A 25,728-nucleotide genomic window follows, 5' to 3' on the forward strand; every position below is an offset into this window, starting at 1 on the left:
GTAATGCTTTCTATGTATGTAAACAATCTCACCCCCCTCGATTTTTTTAAAGAGGTTTTCCTCAAGATTGCACCAGTTCTTCATTCAATTAAAAATGCTAGCCGGTCCTCTGCTGTTGTTCCTTTTAATCTTAAATGGGCAATAATTCACCCTATTCTTAAGAAACCTGCTCTTGTTCCTCTTGATACTTTTGAAAATTACTAGCCTATATCTAAACTGCATTTTATCTCAAAAATCCTTGAAAGGACGGTTTATATGCAGTAATGGCATTTCTAGAGGACCATAGTATATTAGAGGTTTTTCAATCTGATTTCAAAGCTTTACACAGAACTGAAGCTGTCCTTTTAAGAGTTAAACAATGTGCTTTTAGCAACTGATTCAGGGGTCTGTGTTATTATTGTGCCTCTATATTTAACTGCTGCATTTAACACAGTTGACCATATTTTAGTTTCTTGTTTGGAGCAGTATGTGAGTGTCAGGGCTACTGCATTGCAGTGGTTCAGGTTCTATTTGGCAGAGGGAACTTTCTAAGTTAAGAAAGTGACTTTGTGTCCTATGCTGCTCCTCTCCACTGTGGTGTTCCACAGGGGTCAATGGTAGGCCCCTTGCTTTTCTCTTTGTACCTGCTCCCCTTGGTTCCATCTTCAGGAAATACAGGGTTTCCTTCCGCTGTTATGCAGATGACTCCCAGGTTTTAAAAAAAAAAACAAGGGCTTCTCATTAGATTTTTTGTTCAAACGTGTCAATGATATAAAGTCCTGAATGGCCCCAAACTTTTCAAATGAGCAAAAAACAGATGTGATGGTTTTTGGTGGCACATCTAACCTCTCCAACATAGATCTCGGTTATCTATGTTGGAGATGTTAGGCCAGTTATCACAAATCTAGGATTTAAGATGGATGCTGATCTTAAACTTGAAGACAGATTAGGGCAGTTGTTAACTGAACTGTTTTCATTTGAGGCAGCTAGCTAAAGTAAAGCCATTTATATCAAGGCAGCTTTTTTGAAACAGTGATTCATGCATTTGTAACATCTTGGCTAGATTACTAAAACTCATATCTTGTCGTTGGTGAGGCATCCACCAGGTTGTGCAAAATGCTGCAGCACAACTTTTAACAGGAACAAATGTTCTGAGCACATTACCTCTATCTTAAATTCCCTTCATTGGTTGCCTGTAGGGCTGCACAGTGGTGCAGTGGGTATTGCTGCTGCCATGCAGCAAGAAGGTCCTACCCTTGCCATGTTCTTTCTGCATGGAGTTTGCATGTTCTCCCTGTGCATGCGTGGGTTCTCTCCGGATACTACGGCTTCCTCCCACAGTCCAAAAACATGACTGTTAGGTTAATTGGCCTCTCTAAATTGTCCTTAGGTGTGAGTGTGTGTGAGAATGGTTGTTTGTCCTCTCTGTCTCTGTGTTGCCCTGCGACAGACTGGTGACCTGTCCAGGGTGTACCCCGCCTCTCACCCACTGACAGCTGGTGGTAGGCACTAGCCCCCCTCAAGCATTAGATGTGTAAGACAATGGATGGTTGCCTGTACATTTTAGGATCCGTTTTAAAGTTCTCTTATTTGCTTTTAAATCCCTTAAAGGTATACTATGCAACCGGGGTTGATTTTCCAGCGAGGCTCCCCCCAGAGGGCGAAAGTAAAAGTGCACTGTCATAAAGATGCTCAGCTGTTCTGGTTTCTCCATCAAGCCAGGCGCTTTGGTTGTTTTGAGCTTAGCAGACAGGCGAACGCAACGAAAAGTAAAAAAAAAACGGCAGTACAAACAATGACTAACACAGTGAAGGTATGAACATCAGGGTTTCCCGCAGCGCTATCTTGGCGAGGCAGCCTCCTCGCCAAACTCACGCTACCGCCTCGCCAACATTCAAAAAAATTAAATAAAATAACAATAATAATAATAATAATAAAAACGCGGTTCACGCAGTTCTTTGTTGTTGCTTTCGCGCGTGCATATAGTGAATAGCAGGGCAAAAACACATGGAGTTCTCGCCGTAAAGCAAGACCGACTCTCGCGGTCTAGCACGAGACTTCTGAGCCTGTGAGTGCGGGCCGAGGGCTCTTGCAATGCGGTACCGCGCACGTGACGTCACCGTCTCAAGAGCAACGCCCCTTTTGCCGCTTAGGTAGGGCATACAGGAGAGAACGCACGGATAACGGATATGACCGACTTTACAGCCGTTAAACTTTCCCAAGACGATGTCCCAGGCACACGGTTTACTGGTCGCACTGTGGAAGAGCACACCAACCTTCAGCTCTAACGATGGCTTGAGGTTCGAGGGCTTAAAAAGACTGGAAAACTGGCCGAGTTGATGAACGGTAAGCTTTGGTTTTTTTTCCTGCGCGGCGATCATGGCAGCGTCGGACGTTTTTTTTTTTTTGTTGTTGTTTGCAATCACCGTCCAGGAATGGGTATATGTTTAATGTTTGTCTCATTTGAAATGTTTTTGAGTAAGCTATCCTGGTAGCAGGGTATCATGTTAGCGCCTGCTACATGATAGCCTATATGCTGTCATGGTAGCAGGCGCTTCTTTATTAACATGTCGGCCACCAAAATACTCTTACCTGTTCACTACTTGATGTCGCTGGAATTGGGTCAGGATGTTCTTCGGTTGTGCCCTTTCCTCCGACAAAATGCTTGCTACATATGTACTTGAATTTGGTAACTTTTTCCGGGTTGAACTGTTGTGTAGGCCGACCGCCCCGGTGTTCCAAGCGTACACATTTCTCCTTGGCAGTCTTGAAGAAAACATCCTTCATATGTGGCCGATCAGCGTAACTCGAGTCGCTGTTGCCCGTTCCATAGCAACAATGTTTAAAAACCATGGTCTTAGATTTGGAAAAAGCAGTCGTTTACCGAGTAAAACCTAGGCTAACGCACGTCTCTTTTACAGCGAAACAACGGCGGCTTTCCGGAGTTTGCCCCACTGCGTACCACGTGATGTGACGTCATCGTGACGTTGTGTTTCTAAAAATAGCTCGCGCGCGGTACGCCATTGCAAGTACGGTATTTCCCCCACAGACCACCAGGGCGGCCGAGAAAACCTTTGTTCAACCTGAAATGACTCATTTAATCATCCAAAACGGTATGGAACACATTAATAACTGAAAAATGTTGCATAGTATGCCTTTAAATGGTTCCCCCTACCTTTCTGAGCTGCTGCACTCCCATACACCTGCCTTCTTCCTAAGGTCTGCCCAGCAGCTCCTTATTGTGCCTAAATCAAAATAGAAATTAAGAGGAGATGGTGCTTTCGCTGTAGACGCTCCATAGTTATGGCCTGCTCTTGGATGTCCAGCAGGCCTCCTCTCTGTCAGAGTTAAAGACTCTTCTTAAAGCACACCTGTGTCCTTAGAGGTTGACTCATTTTTTTAATTACTTCTTAATTACTTTTTAAATAATTTCTAGCTTATTTGTAATTACTTTTAATTAATCTTAACTATTTTAAAAAAGTTTAACTTTTTCTATTTTAACTTGTCTGTGTTTTACTTGTCTATTTTAATGTTACGTATGTACAGCACTTTGACGACCTTTGTTGTTTTATTATAAATAAAGGAGGTATGGCATGGTATTGTATGGTTTCGACTTTTACTCATTTCACTGTGTACCAAGTTTGAAACCTGAAATCCCATCAGACAACAATGCTCACACACTCCTTCAAGAAGAAAAAAAATAAAAATCTGAACTTGGCAAACTTTCAAAACTGTATTTTTTTCACAAAAAAGTTTTCAAAGTGAATTTTGAAAGACAATCACTTGTGTTTTATAATCTAATAAACTATAATGTATGCTCCATCCACTATCTTTTATCACATTGCATGTATAAAGGAGCTCAACCATGTGTGTGTGAGTTTGTTTGTATGTGTGCAAAAAAACCAAGTAGGAGGGCTCTTTGGCAAGTGTTTGAGTTATTTTGCATAGGGCTGCATGCCCAGCCCTGGAGCCACATACAGAAGGGCTGTAACTGTCATGGAAAAACACCTGGATTATATAAGGACAAAACCCCCCTCTGTGCTTCGAAATAGGCAAAGGTTCCTGACTGCTCATAACCAGATCGGCCCACAGGGGTTTGTTCTTTCACTTTTTAGGTACCACACATCATTTGTCCAAAGATTCGCTATATATCTTCCACACAAAACGACGCATGTTTGGCAGGCTGGCCTTTTCTGATTTCAGGCTCTGTTTTCACAAACTATCAGGAGGCTTTAGCTCTCATTCTGATATTTGTGTTGGCCTTCCTTCAGTAGATAGAAGGACAAGTCATCTAATTCCTTATTGATACTGAGTGCAGTCTCAGAGGTGGTTAAAGTTAAAACAACAAGAAGACATGGCCCCAAAAACTAGGCAGGATGTTGGTGTATAAGCAGAGAAACTGATATGGAGCAGTGAACATCAGTTCCACAGAATCCATCTCCCATGATGTTTGATTTGTGTAACAGTGTCAAACTGAGTCATGTTTCTGTTTCCTGTGTATTGTGATGTCATGCTTCTTATTTGTTTAATGGATAATTAATGTTAAAATAGGATTATGACCGGCTGTTTCTTTGGAATGGGTGCAGGAGTAAATGTTATTTTTATGGCCAACTTGATTTATTTTGAATAACATGAAATATCACAAAAACGTTCTGTAAAAGAAAGCAGAATCCATCTTCTGCTTTGCAGGATGATCAGTGGTGTCCAACCCCAGTCCTCAAGGAGTCCTGCATGATTCAGTTGTGTTCCTGCTCCAACACAGTTGAGTCAAATGGGTGGATTACGTTTTCAGTAGGTTGTCAAGGTTGGCAAGTTCAAACCTGGTAATGAACCCAGACCAGGAAAGCATCTGAAGTATGCACGATAGCAACCTTTGAGGACTGACTTGGGACACCACTGCACTGTGTGATTGTCAATTTCATGCATCATGGTGTCCTCACAGCTGTGGTATGTGTTGTCTTGCCACTGTGATGCTCCAGGCTCCTCTTCCTCCTGAGCAGCTCCTTAACTGGGTCCCGGACTCTGACTCCTTGATATGGCCGAGACCTTCCCACAGAGGAGGGTTGAGCTGGAAAGACCAGAATCACACAAACACATTAATAGAATAATTATTTCCCTTTACAGTCCCACGGAAGGGTAATTTTTCTCTCTGCTTAGGCCACACAATTTCAGGTTTCACTGCCTGACTGAGTGGCCCCAACGGGTATTCTAAGGCTGAGGGTTTAGTTTAGGGACCCATGGTGAGCAGTCTGTGGGGATTGCACCGTCTCAGAATACAAGTGTGCTGTTCTAACCCCTAGGCCACCAGCCATGTGGGCCACATGAAGGTAATTCCCCCTCTAACTGCCTTAGGGAAACCTCGTTGGAATGATCACAACAAGTTCATGAGTGGAGGCAATTACCAGTCAGGTACAAAAGTCCCAAAGTCAAATAAGGAACCACCTTTTTTGTCAAGAAGGAGCCAGACTGTCTTGACGGGGGGATTTTTAATGCTCTTGCGCAATTGTTTGCTCTTTGGCTGCTCCTTCGTGTATTCTGAGTAAGGCTCCTGGACAATCCCAGCTTCGAAAATATAGGTTTGCTGCAACATTTAGCATTGCTCTGTTAACATTCAAACATTAAAAGAGCTTCTAAACATCTAGCACGAACCTACACAGTGCCTTGCAAAAGTATTCATACCCCTTGTTTGTATGACCATCAGGATCCCCGGGGGTTTAGGTTCGTTGGGGATCCTGCTGTCTGTTTATGTTTTGCACCTCTTTCACATTGTTAATCACATGTAGATTCTTGTTTCTGTCATTAGTTTTCTGCCTGCCTATAGCTTAGTTCTGGGTTTGTTTTTACTACATCTGTTCATATCATTGCCCTCTCTCTCCCTCACCTGCTTCACCTGCGTTCATTGAATCACCTGCCTTTCCCTTTGTTCTCCTCCCTGTAAGTAACTCTTTGGCAGGTTCTCTGTTATACTAGCCCAGTTCTGGTCCCCGCCTTGTTGCGTTCCTGGGTCCTGTTGTTTTTTGTTTTTTTTTCCTGCCTGCCTGTAAGCTTGTATTTATTATTGAATACATTTCTCTTCACTTCAATATGCAACTCCCAAGTTTTTGCCTGCACTTTGGTCCACTACCAACAACCTCGAACCTGACAGTAACACATCAACATAAAGTAATATAAGTGCAGAGGAAGGGGAAAATTATATAAACTTTTTTTCAAAATCTGAAAAGTGTGGACTTCAATAATATTCAAAGCCCTTCTTAGTTAATATCCCTTCCTCTGCAATCATTCTGTCAGTGAATTGAGCCATGTCTCTGTTTTTCACATCTAGAGACTGAAATTTATGCACATTCTTCTTTGTCTAATAGCTCAAACTCAATAGGACCTATCTCAGAACTTTGACTGGGCCACTGAAAAGCACTCCAGTTTAAATTATTAAAAGAAAGCGTAACATTAAGCAAAAAACAGGTATTTCTTGATAGATAAAATTAAATAAAATTAAGCAACAACTGCATAAACACCTGTATAAAACAGAACATAAATGCCATCTTCTTTTGCAGTAACGTATTGGAGGTAACACAATATCAGCTCATCATCCACCAAACAAGAACAATATGTACTCATAAACAGAAGATCCTAGAGACTTCCAGCCATAAGATGTCAGAGCATGACCGTGTGTTTATAGCACAACAATTCCTGCAGAAATGAGCATGATACATCAGTGAGTCTCTGCAGAATCATCCAATCCCATTAACATGGGGTAAGTAGAAAAGAGCTGCCAACAAAACCATCAGTCAGTACAGCCCAAAGCCTTAGAGCCTCAGAGCAGGGCATTGACCTGCACTGCCCTATTGCACTGCAGCAATGTGAGCTTTGGAGATTGTCCCCTACCATAAAGAAAGCAAAGGAGCTAGAAGAGGAAGGTAAAGGTTGTTATAAAGCTATAAAGTCTGTGTTGACAAGAGGGCAAGGCTGGATGAATGGGGTCATACATGCTAGACATTAAGATAAACTAGATTTAGTGAGTTTAAGCAAATTTAAAGTTTTATGCCAGAAATGCACTAAATAAATGAAAAAATGACTGTTAAATCCCCACCAAATAAATGTGAACAAAACTAAAATATCTGGAGTTCAACTACCTTGCTAATTTCCATTTTATCTTGCTCGTTGGGTGCCAGGCTCTTTAATATTTAGTTAATACAAGAGTAAAAAGTATTGGATAGTTTAAATGGAGCAACATTGCTTCACACACATATACATAGCTCTTCCACATTTACAACATTTGTGGCATTTCAAGCTCAAACTTCTAAGTGTCAGGATTTGTTTACGGAGGAACCCAGAACCACAACACACGGGACTAAAATTAAGAGTCTTTATTGAGAGGTTGAATGGATGGTAGATGATGAGACCGGAGAGGCAGAACAAAACAGGAGCAGGGGTGTAGATGATGGCAGGAGCTGACAGCCTGAAACCAGGCAGCAGAAAATCCACAGCTCGGCAGTGAGCTAGCCAGAGCACCGCAACAGAGTCCACAGCTCGGCAGGGGAAACCAGAGCTCGGCAGCAGAATAAACCGTAGGCAGAGAGCAAACCTTGAGGAGAAGCAGAGGTGGCAGGATTCCAGTAATGCAGGAGACAAATACAGACATGCATCAGTAGGTGTTGAATGATGACGGACCGGCAGGGAAGTGAGAAAAGAGGGAGGCTTAAATAAGAAAGCTGGCAGGTGAAATGAGTCTGACTGATTGATTGGCTAACTACCAGCAGGTGTGACTGACTGCAAGGGGAGTGAAGTGAAGGCTGAGTGAGAAGGGGAGGAGGAAACTAAAACTAACAATAAATAAAGTCAAATCATAACTAGAACCCAAACAAAGAGGAAAAACTGAAAACTAATGGTAAAATAAAATCATGGTAACTTATTTTAAAACTTCATCATGGTTGTAATGGGTAAGGATTAGGATGCATTCCAGTATGCGCACCTAACCTTGCCTGAAACTGAATTCTCATGGTAACGCACGTTCTCAAACACACGAGAATCCATCTTGTCCCACTCCTGCCTCAATCATTTGGGACTAAGACATGGTTCAAGCCAATCACGTTGCAGTATATTGTTTAAGGTGGGACATACAGCCGTGACAAAAGCATCAGCTACCGAGTCCACAGCCTAACCAAAACAAGCACAGGAGGACGCACAAATAGCTGCCGCTATCACATCTGTTTTGTCAGAATCTACAATTTCTTATTTGAACGGAAAACAGCAAGAAGTACCTTGACTAGTTTAACTTCTTGTAGTTTCTCATGGCGCCTTCTGCTTACATTTTCATTTGAAATTGTGATTGGTTTCAAATTAGCCCAAAGCTGAAAGTTCTGCTGAAAGTCCCTCTTTTCCCCTTTGTGTGTGGCATTAAGATCGTGATTGCGCCGTTAAAAGTTTTTTAAGGACAAAAAATTGTCCCTTGGCGACCGCTAGGCTGAAAATCCACAATTTGGGTCACGTGGTACGATGACGTAGTTTGTTGATGTAACTCAGGCTATGCTACAGAGAATACAATGGAGTACACAATGACAAGTTCAAATGCGGATTCACAACATGATGATTTTTAAAACGAAATACACCGCAAGTGTCTGTTACGATCTGGGTAAGTCTGAGAAAAACATTTTAGGAGAATAAACGAAATGGGTTGCTGGTGTATAATTGAAATCGGGGCTACTGGCTACTTGCCGATTCCATTCAGCGAGGATTTTCTCACCTCCGGGACTTTTCAGGTTCGGAAATGTGTGTAAGGAGACATTACCCTTGTTGGTATTTGACCGACCATAAACCACACACTTTTTAGCCATGTTTAATCCGTCTATTTGTGTTTGAGAAAGTGAGTTTGCAACCAGGAAATAACTTGTTGCAATGTCAACAGATCAACGCTTGTCAACGAATGATGTCATCGGTCACGTGACACCCGACGCAACATTTTTTAGGAGCCTTGCGGTAAAAAGCCTTAAAAATTCACTTTGTCATCGAATTTTTTAAAGATAATTTCCTCGGGTCATAACAATATATGAACTCTAATATATAGCAACTTGTATGATCTCAGAATCAAGAAGTACTTTAAACATGGTGTTTTTAGCAGTATCATACTATGATGGATATTTTTCTCCAGCAGAAGGAAGCTGGTCAGAGCTGGGAAATCATTGAAAAAACTCTGAACGGCTCAAATAGACTGGAAACAGAGTTTCACCCTTCAGTCAGATAACAATACAAAACTCTGTCATAGATGCAATCGAAGAATTTAGATCAAAGTGTATTTGTAGGTTAGAATGACCTAGTCAAAACCCAAACCTAAATCCAATTGAGAAACAATGGTAAGGTTTGAAAACTGATTTTCACAGACACTCCGCATCCAACCTAACTGAGCACAAGTTATTTTGCAAATCAGAATGGGCAGAAATGTTGGTTTCTAACTAAGCATGTAGAAATATTCCTCCAGACCTGCAGCTGCTTTCAGCTTTTTATCTGTGAAACATTTGGAAAACTAACACCTTTGTGTTTCCACTTGACAACTGGGAAATATATCTGGACAAATGAATGATGCAATCTTGTGTGTTTGTGCCATTTGCATGTAAAATATACATTGACCACAGATGTATAACAGTTATCGCAGCTCCAGGTGGCTTCAAACTTCATGAAGGAAGCCAATAAATTGCCACAGTATGTGTTGAAGTTGGTATGAAGGACATGTCCTGACTGACAAAGTGAGACACAGAAAATATCAACTTTAACCCTGCACCAAAACCTTCTGGAGTCTCCAGGTGCCTCATTTATAAAGCTTGCGTACGCACATAACGGGTCTGAAACTTGCCTACGTCACTTTCTATGCAAAAGTTGTGATCCATTACAAAAAAAACATTACGGGAAAATGTGTGGTCCTCCCAGCAACTCTCACCCATGCATACATTCATTTTGGTGGAAACTGCTGACGCAGATGGTAAAGTGGTGAACCGCAGCCCCACTTCATCATGGTTTTTCTCAGAAGTTCAATTTCACTCCCTTTCAGACTTAAATCATAGATTCACTTTATCTCATTGTCTCTCTGCCTGCCCTGGATAAGTATTGGTATGAGAGAGAGAGAGAGAGAGAGAGAGAGAGAGAGAGAGAAAGAGAGAGAGAGAGAAAGAGAGAGAGAGAGAGACTGATCTGTTCCAACCCGGCTTAAGGAGCCTTCTTCTTTCTTAGATAGATGGCTACAGCAGTGGTTGCTCTGTCCTCTACCACACACACGTCGGTTTGATCAGCGGCGGTGAACATTTTGAACCAAACCTCTTTAGAGATAAAACTTGTCCAATGAGTCCATTGTTTCCCTCCCCAGTATTGAGTTGGAAAATCGCTCCACTGTCGACTGTCTGATTCTGTCAAAACAGAATTGGTGGAAAAGTCCCACCTTTAAAAACAAAGCCAAAATAAGCCTAAAGCACAAAGTATTCAGCCAGAGTTAGGCCAGAAGTGTGTTGATGCCTACAAAAAAGGCATGCTTGAGGTTTTATCTGCTAAAAATAAATATTAATACATACAAATAAATATTATTGATGGTGTATGTTTAGACTCGTTCCTGTGTGTAAAAATGTGCACTTAAGTCTTTGTTTTTAAAATTCTTTGTTGTATAATCCTTTCACCATGGGTTAGAAAAGTTCAGCTAAATAAGTAAAGTCCAAAAATAGCATGGATGTCTTGACCACAATTACGGTAACCTCTGACTGCAACTGTATAAGGTTCAACTAAATATGTTGAAATGGTTTGTAGTTTAATGGTAGGGAGGGTTCTGGTGAGAGAAAGCACAGACATATATACGTAGACGCCTCATCGGGCGCCGGTTTGCACCTCGACATCACCGCCATATTGTAGGTGGCAGAAAGTAGTGATACATATACACAGGGAACATACACAGTATGTTCCCTGTGTATATTTTTTAAGTATTTAGATAGAAAGATATAGATGGAGCTTATATATACTGAATATATACACACGCACACACACACACACACACACTTGTAAAGCAATATATAAAGATTAATTGATAGAGATTGGCAGAACAGATGAATGTTTTTAGATATACTAATTGAACTTTACTGATGTCACAATGGAGAAATTCACTTCTGCATCTTAACCCATCCCATTGGGGAGCAGTGGGCTGCCACTGTGTGGCGCCTGGGGAGCAATCAGGGGTTTAGGGTCTTGCTCATGGACCCAGAGGGCAGGCTGTGGAGATCGAACCGGGTACTTGCTACCTTCTCAGAGTGGAAGCGCACTGCTCTAATCACTAGGCCACCACCTCCCCACATATAGATGTGCATATATATAGATTTCAGTATTATAAATAAAGTATTATAAATAGGTGTGTTTATACGTAACTATATGTCCAGATTACAGATGTGTATGTGTCATGAATATAAAAATCAATTGGTTAAATCTAAACATCAACCGTGTCACATGTGAACCTTTTAAGATCTGGTATAGACACAGATTAGGAACAGACGTTTTGGGAGAGTATTAAAGAGATAAAATTACTGATATGAGGGAAAAAAGTCATAGGAGAATAAAGTAAAAAAAAAAAGTGGTAATATTTTGAGAAAAACGTCATATTATGAGAATTAAGGAAGAACATTTCCAGAATAGTCACAGTTTGCACAACTATTTTAGTCCTGGAGTAATAGGGCCAGGTTAGATTATTTTAGTTATTTTTATTTTTTTCGAGAATAAAGTCAGGAGAAAGAAGCCAAAGGGATACGAAAATATACTTGCAATATTACAAAAATAAAAATATTACAAATATAAAGTATATTCTGAGATTAAAGTCCCCCTAATACTGTTTAAGTGTCTGAGCCTAACAGCAGATTTGCCACATTCAACATGGCGGACGCTCTGACTCATCTGCAGCATAGGCAGAATCCGCCCAACGACGCGTCTACATATATGATGTCTATGAGAGAAAGTGACAACTGATAATGTCAGCTATCAGTGAAAAGCCAAGCCAAACAACCTAAATGACTAATTCCCAGGTATCACGGTGGATTCCTGCCAAATAAAAGTGGCAAATTATACCCTTTAAGCCTTCATTCCGAACAAGTTGGAACTTGTAATTATTTAAATCACTTGCTAAATCATACTCAATAGAATTTATCTGTACCAAAGAAAAAAAAAAGATCAGCTTCTCTGCTCCTGAACTGGAACTCTTCAGTCATAGTGACACTGCTTGCACAGGGAGTCGTTATACTGACATGACTTTGGCGGGCTTTGCTCTGCTCATTGTAAACTTAGGAGGTGTATACCGACCGAGCAGCTTAAATAAAGCCGTGTTGGCTTTTAATTAGCCAGCAGCATCCAATCAAACAGAAAAACTAACTTAGTTAAGTTTGAATTTGCTTAATAGATAATAATAATAACAATCTCATAAAACTGTTTAAAGCTTTATCTCCTGGAATCAATCTATCTGAAGGTCAAAAAATACATTCATTTGAATGTAAAGGATTACTCAAATTGCCTTTTATCAAAGCAGGACTCTTCCTTTCATTTATCTATTACAGAGCATATTTCCAGTTACCAGATCCAGCACCTGACTCTTCACGCATCTCTCTCAGTGACAGAGGGAGACCTGTGGTCCACCCCACTGCTGGGTCTGTCCTCTACTTGACCCCCGCCATGACAGGCTGAGGGTTATCTGAAAGGGAGATTCCATCGGCAGCTGACTGAGCTGCTAAAACTACCTCTTTAAATAAACAGAAGATGTGATACTGTGCCATGTATGGACAAGTCTATGATACTTCACTGAAACAGCCATTATGGATACACAACAGGCCATGAGGCCTCACCAGCTTTAGTTGCTGTCAAAGTTGTAGAAAGATGTTTTGCGTTAACAGTTTTTTTTTTTTTCGAATTCAAAGAATATCATTTTAGAGAGATTAAACATAAATTTCTTAAGATGTAGACTTGTCACAAAGGCAAGACAAGCAGCCCAGGAGAAATTCTAGTTATTGATCTTATTGGTTTTCTGCTATTTCTCAATTAGATTTTATTTTATTTTGGTTGTAATAAGAGACAGCTAGGCTCACTAACGTTAGCTGGTTTGAAAATGTCATTATTCCTGTTTCTACCTTGGCAATAGTGAAGCATTACCGCACTATTAACATGATATTGTAGAACAGGTACTTTAAACAGCAAAGGGCGGTCAGGTGCCTGCACAAGCTCCCGGCAACAAGACCACTCAGCATTAGGAAGAACTCCCTGAAAGCCCCAAATCCACTTGGTCACCATCATCTCGCCGTAGCTGCTGGACTCAGAAGGCTGGATAACCCCAGAAATGCTATGAGAAAAGGGATTTAAACCAGAGCTCGGCGCAGTCCACAAAGTCCACTATGGGGCCCGTCAAGTCTCTGAGAGCCATAGACTGTCAGCCAGAAAACCCACCATAATTTTACACTTCAGTTTTCACTTCTTCACATCCAGAATAGTGTAGAATATTTTATTACCATCATTACCATAACATTAAGACCGAAGTGCATCTTCTGGAGTGTAAAAGATATAAATCAAATAGAAACACAAAAGGCTATACGATACAGATACATAGTGTCAGTAAAATGAGAATCCATTTACAATAAAAAGGGTAATTCACACAATCTGACCGTTTTTACTTATTGCACAATCATTTACAGTAGTTAGTCAGCACAACAACTGCCAGTCCTATTTGTAAAATATTGTGCCAGGTACAGATATAGTTCACCAAACAGAAACTTGTCCTGTATTCCCACAGCAAACAGTCATACTGTACACCAAACAGAGGCGACTCATTAAACTGATGAGTCTATGCGTGCCCCCATCATGGCCTTTTGAAAATCATTATCATCTGAATAATCACCAGCACCCAGAGGTACCCGTAGTGAGGTCATAGCTTTGCATGGGATTATGTAATTCTATCATTGGTTTATTGCTGCAATAGCTACATTTAAACGTTTTACTGACTATTTGCACATTTTTAGCTTCTCATGTAGTGTTTACCGGGTGCTTTGACACAGTTGCGCAGTATTGAACATAGTTCTGTAAAATGATTGCTATAGGTCTTTTTTGACTTGAACAAAACAATGGTATCTGTTGCTAAAGATGATTTGCATGCTTTTAGGTTCTCATAAAACGTTGTTTGATACATTAAAATTGAACATTGTTATCTGAATATGCCGCTTTGTATTTTCCCCTTTCTGATAAGTCTTTCTCTTTTGCTGTGCAGTTTAACTTTAAATTTAGGTTTTACTTCATACTGTGTGTTTGCATTTTTGAGGGTCTTCGCAATGATTGCTCATTCTTCGTTTTCCCATGGGTGTTATTTTGCAATTCTGAATCAGTGTGTCAGGACCATGGACTTAATTGGTTGATTTTTCTCACCGTGTTGCTTGATCCCCAGCTGGTATTTAAGTTCCCTCCGTTTGTTTCCCCTTTGTCGGGTCATTCTGTGTTCTCCTCTGCGCTGCTTCTATGTTCAAGCCCTCTGTAAGAAGCCTTCGTGTGAAGCCGGTACCCGAGCCTGTATTTTTCCCTGGACACCTGTGCTCCCTGTAAGTTTTTCTCTGGATAAAATCTTCTTTGAACCATGCGCCTCATTGCCGCATAGGTTCTCGCCGCCGCAAAACCATGACACAGTGTCTCACTAAAATTTCACTATGGCTACATAATGAAAATAAACTAATTGCTTTGATTCTTGCAGTATGAGAGATGATGCAGCAGAAGTTTCCATTTTGAAATGTTCCAAAAATTAATGGCTGTCTGGCCCATGCTGTTCTAGGGTATTGAGTGCTGCAGGGTGTCTACTCCTCTAACTATTCTAACAAATTTTCACCTCTAGGTAAAAAATTCAAACACACCCACAAACAAGCACATACCCACATACATTTCTATGTAATTCAAATGGTTAAAGGTCAGAAAAACACAGGTTCATATTTTATTTAATACTGTTAATGTGTCAAGTTAAATGTCAGATGGAGTTTTGATTTAATAAACTAAATCATGCAATCAATATACCATGTCGAGAAATAATTTTTTTAGAGGAAAAAATCCCTACCAGTAGGGGGCATCCGTAAGGCATTGAAATTTCATTTCAACAGGATTGTTGATTCTTTAGCAGGAAAAAAAAAAAACAAGGTAATGGAAAACTAATGTACCTAGACCTGACTAAGCAGAGAACCAGGAATATCAGTGCATATTCATTGTTCAGATCAACACATAGACATCAAAAACATAACAGCACCTGATGTTCCACAACATACTCTTAATTTTTGAGCATTTGGACCATCATAATTCATGTTTTTCAATACGTCATCATAGGTTGGGGAATATGCAACGTTTGCTAAAGCAACGTTGGCATCAGCTTTTTGAAGTTTACCAGGTTGAGCAGATGTTAAACCATGTTCCTGCTGCAATTAACAATGGTGCTCTACAAGGCCACAGGAGCACCAGAATAATGCCCACAATAAACACAGTTTAAAATTGGCCATTGGACAACCATTCAATCAGGATCACAAGATTGGGCCTTACTAAGACATTAGACCAAAAAGTGTTCCCTGTAATTTTCTAAATTGCAAGCAGTTGAGCTCTGTGAACCTCTGAGTTGTTAGACTATTAAATTAGGTTATCCGCTCTGTCTTTGCAAACCAGAAGAAAGGCAGCTGAAATTAACATCCATTACCCAAATCAAATGTGGCCAACTATATCCCCTAGTGAAAAAAGCTAAACATTAGAGTAATGAGGCTATGAAAGACTTGGCATTCTTTGCCCAAGATAAACTGTCAAAATACTAGTGGAAAATGCTGATCAGCAAGAAGCAGATTTAAGTAAGTTTAGATCTAACTCTGTCAGCTGTACTAATAATTATAGGCTTAACTGCATATACAACCTCAAACACTACCAATTCTCAAGATTACATCATTACTTCAAAACACACTGTTTGTTGTTGTCCCTTTTGATTAAAGGAACAATATGTAATAATGACATCTAGTGGTTAAACCTCAGAACAACAATGCCTTTCACAGACACCCGCCATTTACTCGACCAATTGTTGCACTGAATTTTGATTTCCACAGGGCAGGTCTATGACGTTGTATTCTCTTCCATTTCTTGTCCGCTTCTCTTACTGGCTTCCATGTTTGCAGACTGCTGATCTTTTGCCAATATAAAATACCAAATGCCGCGCTGTTTTGGGAACCAGAAGATCACATGATTGGCTCAGGAACCAGGAAGTAAACATGGGCTACACTCTGAACCGAATGGGGCATTCCTCAAATGACATGCATGCATCGCGGCCATCTTGTGGTCATACAAGCAGAGCAGTAATGCTTTAATAGTTTACTTGTTAGAGTCAAACAGTGAACAGATCTGTCCTGAATATAACCTTAACAGACAATAATATGGCAATAACAAAACATCGCTGCTGCAGTTGCTATCTGCTGGAGTGACTAGTGATTTGGTGATCATGGTCATATGAAAGGAGTTTTTTCTCCATTGATTTCCAAAACCCCGAAGGTTTTCCGACACTGAAATGTCAGTGTTGGATATGAGCTTGTAACGGAGAGGACTTTCCTTGGTGGTAGGACCCAACACTTGAACATCCAGACCTGATACCAGCGACTGCAGCATCTGTGCAGGTAGGCTACGTTTATTTGGCTTTTTCTCAGCGGCTTTAAAACTTCATATAATCCATGAGGGCTGTTCATGTGAGCTTCAGTGTTGCATTTAGTCCACTTACTATCATCAACTTTGTGCTTGTTTTTCTCTAAAGTCACTTGTAATTTTTGAGTTGGCTATTGTGCAATAATACGCATATTTTTTCTTAGTATTAGCTGTAATTTTAGGCAAATTCAGCTGGTTTTTTCCTGGAGTTTGATCCGTTGTGAGAGAGGACAGAACAGTCTCTCCTTCCTTTCTACTGATACTGCTTTCTTTCTGCTCATTTTGAGCCCTCTAAATTTCGACCAACATTCCAGCTGTTCTATGCTGGGTTTCTCCATTGAAGCAGGTTGAAATGAAGCTCCTGGGATGTCATGATCTTCCAAAATTTATTAGTATTGCGGTTGTTGGCAATGTAAAGTTCACTCTCCCTGTCTGACCAGCTGGGAAACCGACTGTCTCTGGAAAATGTGACGTTATTTGAGAATTCCCCCATTAGTTACGGACCATAACTCTAGGTTTGAAAGGAGAAAAACCTGACTAAGACATTGCTGATGGAAAGAGGTTAATTATTTATAGGGAATGTTACTTCCATCCCAGGTGACAGATGAGAATGATTTAGGTTGATTTTACAGAAAATATCTTACTTATTGCTCCTTCAACTACTTCCCTGGTAGTTGCTGAACCTATGGAGTTGCACTAGATGAGTGAGATACCCCTGCAGCTAAAATGGATAAAGTAGCAGTAGTTATCCGCAAACCACTGAAGGGGTGGGCTTCAAATAAGCCCACCCCTTATTATGCTTATTGAGGCAAGTGGATTATGACAGCTGTAACACAAAAACATGTAAAAAAAAAAAAAAAAAAAGAAGCAATCTAGTTCCTTCTACCTTCATTTCTATTTTAGGTTTTTACTGTCAAAGAAGCTCAACGGCAAGAAAGCTCCCAGTATAAACATTTCATGCTCAAGGACAAGTGCTGGGAAACAAATTTGAGCTGGAGCACAGTTGAGCAGAACGTATTGTTGACGTTTATCTCCCTCTCTGTTTAAGACAATTCCACATGAGCTCACACCTGCAAACAATCACCACGGTACATGCACGTCGACTCAATCAACACAAAAGAGGAAGCTCTCCAGATGTGCAGCCTTTTACTGCGGTGGGGGGCCACGCTAGCATTTTGCATATCAAGATTACAGCCCAATGGCAACATGCAGCCGGCTTTAAAAAGTCACCCTTCCTCTTTTCAAAAGGGTGGCACGCAACAGCTTAGGCACTGGTCCCAACTCTGTTCCACAACAGGAAAAGATGTCTCTCTTTCTCTTTTTACTAATGCCGTCCATCACAATCACTTACAGTGTGTGTGTGTGTGTGTGTGTGTGTGTGTGTGTTTGTGTGTGTGAGTGTGTGTGTGTGTGTGTGTGTGTGTGTGTGTGTGTGTGTGTGTGTGTGTGTGTGTGGTACTTTGGATGGGATCTACATGCCTGTGGATGGACTTTAACCAGATAGTATCACAGATGTACATGATGATTTTGATTAGCCCACTGAGTATGGCTATTCATTTAATATTGAACAGTATAAGGATAAAACACGGCTCAGAAACATTTCAGAATCAGCATTTCTCTGATTTAGTTCGGCAACAATATCCCAGGAGTGTGTGGATCTGAAGTAACGACAACGTAATGTAACAAAAATAATGATTTGTTGTTTAACGAGATGCTGTTCTACCGATTCATCAAACAGCATTCTTCAAAACTGACCAAAACTGCAATTATTTTGATTAGACATGATATCAGGAGATGATTAGACTTCCTATTAGACTGTCATTCTCTACTGAGCACATATACAAAGTCAAATATTTTTAAAGAAGCAGAATGAAGGATTCCTCCCTATTCAGCTCTTATATACAAAATGGCTATAAAACATTAGTGTACATTACAAAGGTGAAGCAATAATAGTTTGATGTACTTACATTTCTCCCAGTGCATACTGTTTATCTGGCCAAAATATCAAACAGTTAAACTGAAGAAAATCAAAGTGGCGGGATGACTGACGTGCTTTATAACAGCCTGGAGCTAGCTAACAGTCCCCCAGGGACCTTGCAGCTTCTCTAACGACCTATCTCCCCCTTGCATCTAGTTTCAGTCTCATACAGTACAAGCTGAAGAAAAACAGCAGAGGACAAATATGGTAGAAACAGAGCTGAGGAAAAGGATTTTTGTAAGCAAATTGCTGGAACATATTTGAAATAATGTAGCAGTGATAGAACAGCTTTTATGCAAATGGACTCTAATTTATTGCCCAAGAGGCACTTTGGAAACAAATTAAACTAAACAAAAGTGGAGATGAAGTAAATGAATACAGAACAAAGTTTTATAATTTTATTAGAGATGCAAGGTAGGAATGAGAAGAAGTCCCGATTGAGAAGAATTGGTTAGCTGAGAAAAAAGTGACAATGTCTTTCAAGTAAGTGTCATGTATCCAGGAAAGATGGTCAACATTGGCTAGTTTTAGCGCTGGAGTTATATCTTAATGACAAAAGGTGATGAATGTGCTCAATACATTTACACAAGATCAGCATTTGTTCACTCAGGGATATTTCTGATGACAGGAAATGGATGAGCAATTAACTTTAACAGAGAATGCAGAACTTGGTCCACAAAAACAGTTACCTTTATATGCTTTTAAAAAATTATCTTTGCATAGGCCACATGAATGGTTGGCTTGGGTGCCAACTACTGATAGGAGCCCTGCTGTGACAACTCTAAAAAAACAAAACAAACAAAAAAAAAACAACTATATATTAAAGCAACAGTGTGGAACCCTGGGGCCCGTTCTTCGTACGTTGCTAACTCAGTTAGCTGGATTTGATTGTTGACGATTTGGCATGATCTTGGATTGTTTGGTTCTTCGAAAGACATCCTGCACTTGTTGTCATAGCAACATGTGCTCAAGCTTAAGACTGCTCGAGAGCAGGCTAATTTCATGTAAACAGGATTAGATTGCAGCTTTAGAAGTGGAGGAGATAGGGAAGTCATTCGTAGCCTTGTCCATTTTCAAGAATAATTTTTTCGAATTAATTGCATATTGCGCAATAGACAGGATCCTTCAGCGCAGCGCGACAGTGTAATTGTAGAGAGATTTCTCTTGGTAGCTGTTATAAATAGACAAACACATCATTTAACAGTGGCTTTTAAAGAGGAGAAAGTGGTGTTAGAGCCATAAATAGATAATATTTAAGTTATTTGTATGATGGTTTGCTTTTTATTTTTATCATATTCAGTAATAAGATTTGTTCGGGCCATTTTATTGTGAAGTTTAGTTTACTTTGAAAGGCTTGCTTCCTGTCGAGTCGTATATTGTATTAGAAAAAACTATGGATGGATTATTTAGACACGGAGCAATACAGTTTTACCGTGTAAACAGTGGATGACTTGGAAAAGGAAAAGCATAATTTTTTAGAGATAATGAATTTTTTGTTAAAACTTCCAGTTTGCACACGTCCTTTACTTCCAGTGTCTGAGGAATGACACCAATATTGGATCTGTTGCCATAACAAGTGCCTTTTTAAAATAAAGTATAATAATTAAAGGCTACAATTTTTTAGAATATTCTTGTATTTCACTTTTACTTGTCCCCATGTTCTAGTGGGTCCCATGGAGGCTCTGACATAAAAGAACAAAGTAAATATGAAATTATTAAAATGCAAAAATTCATACTGTGGAAAGTGATATAAACATCTACCATGGACAGTATTTACACATTAATTTGTCTGCTACTTTTTGCCAGCCCTCTCTCCTGGCTTTAGCAGACTTTGAGGTGTTCCCTGTCGTTTTAATGACTCAAATTCAGCATAACCTTCATTTAAAAGCTCTTGTTCTGCTTGGGAGAAAAACTGTGGGCGTTCTTTTGGCCATGCTGAACAGCCAATAGCAGCGTTGCTGATCATTGTTTCTACTATCGATACATTTCCCCTTTTAAACAAACGCATGAACGCGCAGTTGTCTCAGATAACTCAATCCAGCGATACTAATCATAAACAACAGGTGTGTTGGAAGAACCCAATTAGCCGGATCATGATTAGCCGGATGAAATCATCTTGGATGTGTCATTTGATCTCGGATGTTTTAAGCAACGTACGAAGAACGGGCCCCTGATTTACACCCTTTTTCTCATGCTCTGTATCGGCTTTAAAGGGTGATGTAGCAACCACAATGTATTGTGGGATATGTGGGTGTAATCCCCATTAATATGATTATAATATTATTTCAATTATTTCATTTTTGCCCTTGTTGCCCTTTGTTTCGTAACTTAATGTAACAGAAAAAAAACTTTTTATTTTGAGTTGGTCTTTCAAGCATAAACCACCAGTGGGTGTCGGTTGGTAGTATACTGTGTGGTCGACACAGCAGAAGAAGAGAGTAGTGGGCTGAGGAAAATGCTGAGCTTAAGCTGTTTCGTTTTGTTTGTTTAACATGGTAAATATTGATCAATTCCAGTTATGACTGATAGAAAAATGTACAAGTAATGGGAACGAGTGCAGTTAGACTCATTTGTGCTTTTATTTGCTCCAATGAGTGTGTTTGGTTGATGTGTTAGGAACCTGCAGTGAAGCTAATGCTAATGTTAACATAATGTCCCCAGTCCAGTCTTCTGCTAGGGTGAACACCGCTGAATAGTTGCTAGTATGTTTTAGGCCAAAAGAGGCCTTAGTATAGGGTTAGAAATACATTGTTTTTGAAAAGCTCATTAAAATATTTTTCTCATTTATATTTTACATTCTCTTGATACCAAAAAGGCCATTTATTTTAGTTTCTGTTATTGTGGACTTAATGTGAGTCTCTGATGAATTTTTCCATCTTTTCCTTCTTTTACACAGAAACAAGTTTGCCATTAGGAAAAAATTATTGGAAAAGAAACTCTAAAGATGGATTTTTTTTACCTTCCTTCTTATCTGTTATCCTAATTATGTTTCACACATCAATCTGATTGTTTACTGGTAAGGCAAGGCAAGTTTATTTATATAGCACTTTTGAGTAACAAGATGATTGAAAGTGCTATGCATGAACAGAAAAAAACATTTCAGAGGGAAATATTACAAACAAATTAACAAACATTACATAAACAAAGGAATAAGCTATGTAAATCCTTGACTAGACATCTTTCATACATTAACAAACATACAGAAACATAGAAGCACAGTACTTAATTATTTCTGTTCTTAATAAGAAATAAGCTGAGTATCCTTGGGGGTTTCTGATCTAGAGTAATTTTGTCCAGCTTTTATAAAGCTACAGCTGGAATATTTTCTTTTGTTTCATTGTTTCACTTTAACGAGCTTCATCACTAAAAATTCTAAGTTTAATTGACCCTTCGCTGAGTCCCACCCCTGACCAATCATACGTTAGCAACCGTAACTAAGAGGGGAAGGCCTGGCAAAAATTCACTTCCTTCACAAAATGCCAAGGTGGTGTGTGTACAGGACTTGCAAGTCTGATGAAAGATACCTGTTTGGGTATTGTTGAATTTTTCGCCTTCCCAAAACCCAAGACCTAGATAGATGTTGAATATGAATTAAGCAGTGTGGAAGAACCCACGAGCAGCTGAATCCATCGAAGATCACGAAAAACTACCATGTTTGTTCCAAGATAAGATGCTAATGCTAACTAGCACCCAGTTGTTGGCTACAAGACAGTTGTAGATAATCAGTAAAATATATATATATATATATATGTTTAACATTAAGTAAGGTAGATATGCACCGCATACAGAACAAACCCACGATGTGCGAACAATATCCCAGAGCGCTATAAACAAAAAGATCATATTAAGCAGCCGGCTAGCATAACAGAATGTTTGTGAATTATCAAGACGTGGGGTGGCTAAGTCTTGCAATATGAACAGTGAGCCCTTGCTTCAATTTTTAGGTCCTCCACATCAATATTACTCTGCTGACAAATGATTTTGTGAATATATTTTTTATATGCATGTTGCAGTCTTTTCTGTCTGGTCCTGTCTAATACTTTTGAGACATTAATCCAAAAATTTTAAACAATTTCCTTCTAAATAGCGTTCACTGAAATCACTGTGAAATCTATGGCAATATGTGGGCGGCTATCAATGTTTGCTAGGCATTGCAACAGTAACCATGGGGGGCGGGCCTTGGCGAATGGTTAATTGTTTCTATTCATACAGAACTGCTCTAAATGTTGTTTGGTAGGAAAAACCCCGTTTTTCTCAGGCTGGTTGTGCTTTGACCGATGTTGAACATGTTGCAGGTCTGCTTTTGTTTAATGTGTTTGTGTTTAAAGGGTCTGAGTTTCTTTAGGCTAGCTTAATTAAAACAGAGCTACCGTATAAAGCTACAGCAGATACTGTAGCGGCTTTCTATAACTAAATATGTGTATTTCAGCCACCTTTATTTAGTAAAATCCTGACATTGACGAAACACATATAAAACAAAGTTAACTGTAGCTTCCAAATGTATTCTAATTTTATTTTTGATACAAGTTTTCTCATATTTTACCTTCCTTGAAGGACTTTTTTTTATTTTTTTAGAAACCTTACACAAAAGTGCAACCTTACACTTGCACTTTTGATGCAAAATACGGTTTCCACATGGAATATGCCCACCATCAATATTTATTCAAGTTTGCTACATGACTTATTAAATCTAAAATCGCTTGTCTGCTTAATTAAACCTTTCATTGATACAAAAAGATGTAAAGCAGTGAGTCAGAATGTTCTCATCAATGCTCACATAAAAAGTGGTGGGGATGGATGGTGGTATTCACACACGCTTCACCTCATTAAGGACCTCCAACCTGTTCTTGGTAAAAGATATAGCGTTGAGTCCGGGAAAGATCCTCAGTCGTGCATCATAGAACGCATCACAGGGCGACTGTGTCAAAATGGGAAGAGTAATTGTCTTGCCATTGGTTTGATTCCAGCTTCTTCCTGTCTCATGTTAATGTGCCCCTGAGCAAGGCACTTAGCCCCAAGTTGCCTATCAATCTGTGTATCGGTGAATTAATGTGTACAAATTTGTAAATGAGATATGGTGATTTGCTCACATGTAAAGCACTTTGATTAGTCAGTATGACCAGAAAGGCACCACAGAACTTCAGTCCATTGATTATTAAAAACATCTTCAATTTCTCTATGAAGCTAAGTCCGACTTCAAAGTTTTGATCTGCTGCATCTGAAGGTGCTCCAGTTGTTTCAAACCCGTCCAGAAATTGCATTACAGCAGTTGCATATAATTTAAAAGTAGTATCAGTTTTGCAAAAACAGAGTCAGCCTTCTTTATCGACGTGTTTGGCTCGTTTTAAGTCGCTTTGTCTGATGTCACTGGAATACCTGCCGTGTCTTGCTTCAAAGGATGTAAAGTTCTATCAGTAGTTCAGTTGCTCTCTCTCTTTTCTTGCAGATGGCTTCACTGTTCGGTCTCCTGTCCAGTCTTCTGCTACGGTGAACACCAAGGTATTTATATTCTCTCACCACATTTACTTCTTCATCCGTGAAAGGGATGTGTTTTTTATTACCTAATCCTGTTTCTCTTCAAATCTACGATTATACACCCTTATCTTTGTTTTTATTTACATTCAAGATATGATCATTGTTTCTACGCCATGCCGCAAAGCGGTCCACCAGCTCTCTGAACTCCGCTGCTTGTCCATCTCTGATACACCAGACAACTGCAGAGTCATCTGAGTATTTCTGGAGATAACAGGGTTGGGATTTGCATTGAAAGTCTGAGGTGCACAGAATTGAAAAGGAATGGTGATAGTACAGCTCCTGTTGTGCTCCTGTGCTGATGACCAACTGGTTAGACACATGACTGTCTGTCAGGTAATCATTGATCCACTCGATTGGTGAGGCCTCCCCATGAGTCTTCTGGAGTTTTTAACAAAGCAGATCAGGCTGAATTATGTTAAATGCACTGGAGAAATCAAAGAACACGATCTTCGCACTGCTGCCTGCTTTTTCCAGATGATAGTGGGATTGTTGAAGCACATGTGTGAAGGAAACTTCAACTCTAACTCAATTAGCAATAAGCAAAGAGCAGAGGGTTCTGAAAGGTGCTTGTTTGGTGAAAAAGGTGGGTCAGCAAGATTTTCACCAGGACCCTTATCGTGTTTGATGTTAGGGCGACAGGGCTATATTCATTATGGACATATAGTTGAGAGGATCCAGAAGAAGTTAAAGGTGAAGAGATGCTTGGTGTAGAGGCTAAACCACCCACTGCTTCCTGATACACCAAGGCTGACCACAATGAGAACGAGCAAACCTTACTTTGCAGTAACTTCCTTAAAGTAAAGTAAGTCACCGCAATAAAGTAAAGTCTTGGCAAGGTCAGGTTGGCATAAGGACAGCTTGGTCAGTCCTGCTTAATGTTTTTAACAAACAAATCATGCCAGTGAGTGTAGGCCCCACATCATGTAGATGCTGCCACCGCATGTTCCCATACACTTCAAGCAGTATATGCTGCTGCCATTATGATAAACCATCATAACCTCCGTGCAGTAGTTTTATGAATACTCAACTCTTCTCACCTACACATTAACATTTCATCAGTTGTACTGAGAAGTACAGTCAAGAAGCCCCTGGAAACCTCACAAGGAAACCTGAGAGACCATCCATTTCAGACTTTATTTCTACTGTGTCCTGAGGTCTTAATTCTGTGGAGAGGTGTTTTAGTGTTGCAATATAGAGATTTCCTCACCTCTGTCCCTTTTTTTCTTCATCCATGTCACCCACAATTTCAATTTTTTTGGGTAAGCTGTTGAAATTGCATAAAAATTTCTGCAACCAAGTGGTGAAAGGTTTACTTTTGGCTTTATCGGGAATCCTGCTTGGGGATGTTCTGTAGTACTGCATTACCAACAACCTTATAAAGTTTCACATGCCAAGATAGCAACCTGACACTCCTGATACCAAAGTGAAGAGAAAAAAAACCTGCTGATATATGTTAGGGCTTGTTGAGGAATCACTTTGTGCATAATTTTGAAATGAATCCTTCATCCCTGTTTTCACTTTCAGGGAGGGGCAAATAAAGAAGTGAT

At 39.8% G+C, this 25,728-nt stretch overlaps 1 protein-coding gene across 1 annotated transcript in view; it reads right to left on the bottom strand.

Annotated features, from left to right (window-relative positions):
- Window positions 1-18,761, bottom strand: part of LOC105919560 (POU class 2 homeobox associating factor 1) — a 51,296-nt gene extending 32,535 nt beyond the window's left edge. Inside the window, exons 1-2 of the mRNA XM_012854893.3 lie at window positions 18,636-18,761; window positions 4,920-5,047 (exon numbers count right to left, since the gene is read on the bottom strand). Coding sequence (XP_012710347.1) covers window positions 4,920-5,047; window positions 18,636-18,651 — 144 coding nt within the window. The 5' untranslated portion in view covers window positions 18,652-18,761. The remainder of the gene's footprint in view (window positions 1-4,919; window positions 5,048-18,635) is intronic.
- Window positions 18,762-25,728: the final 6,967 nt, after the last annotated feature.

Source organism: Fundulus heteroclitus, chromosome 18, assembly GCF_011125445.2.
Source record: "Fundulus heteroclitus isolate FHET01 chromosome 18, MU-UCD_Fhet_4.1, whole genome shotgun sequence".
NCBI classification, from domain to species: domain Eukaryota; kingdom Metazoa; phylum Chordata; class Actinopteri; order Cyprinodontiformes; family Fundulidae; genus Fundulus; species Fundulus heteroclitus.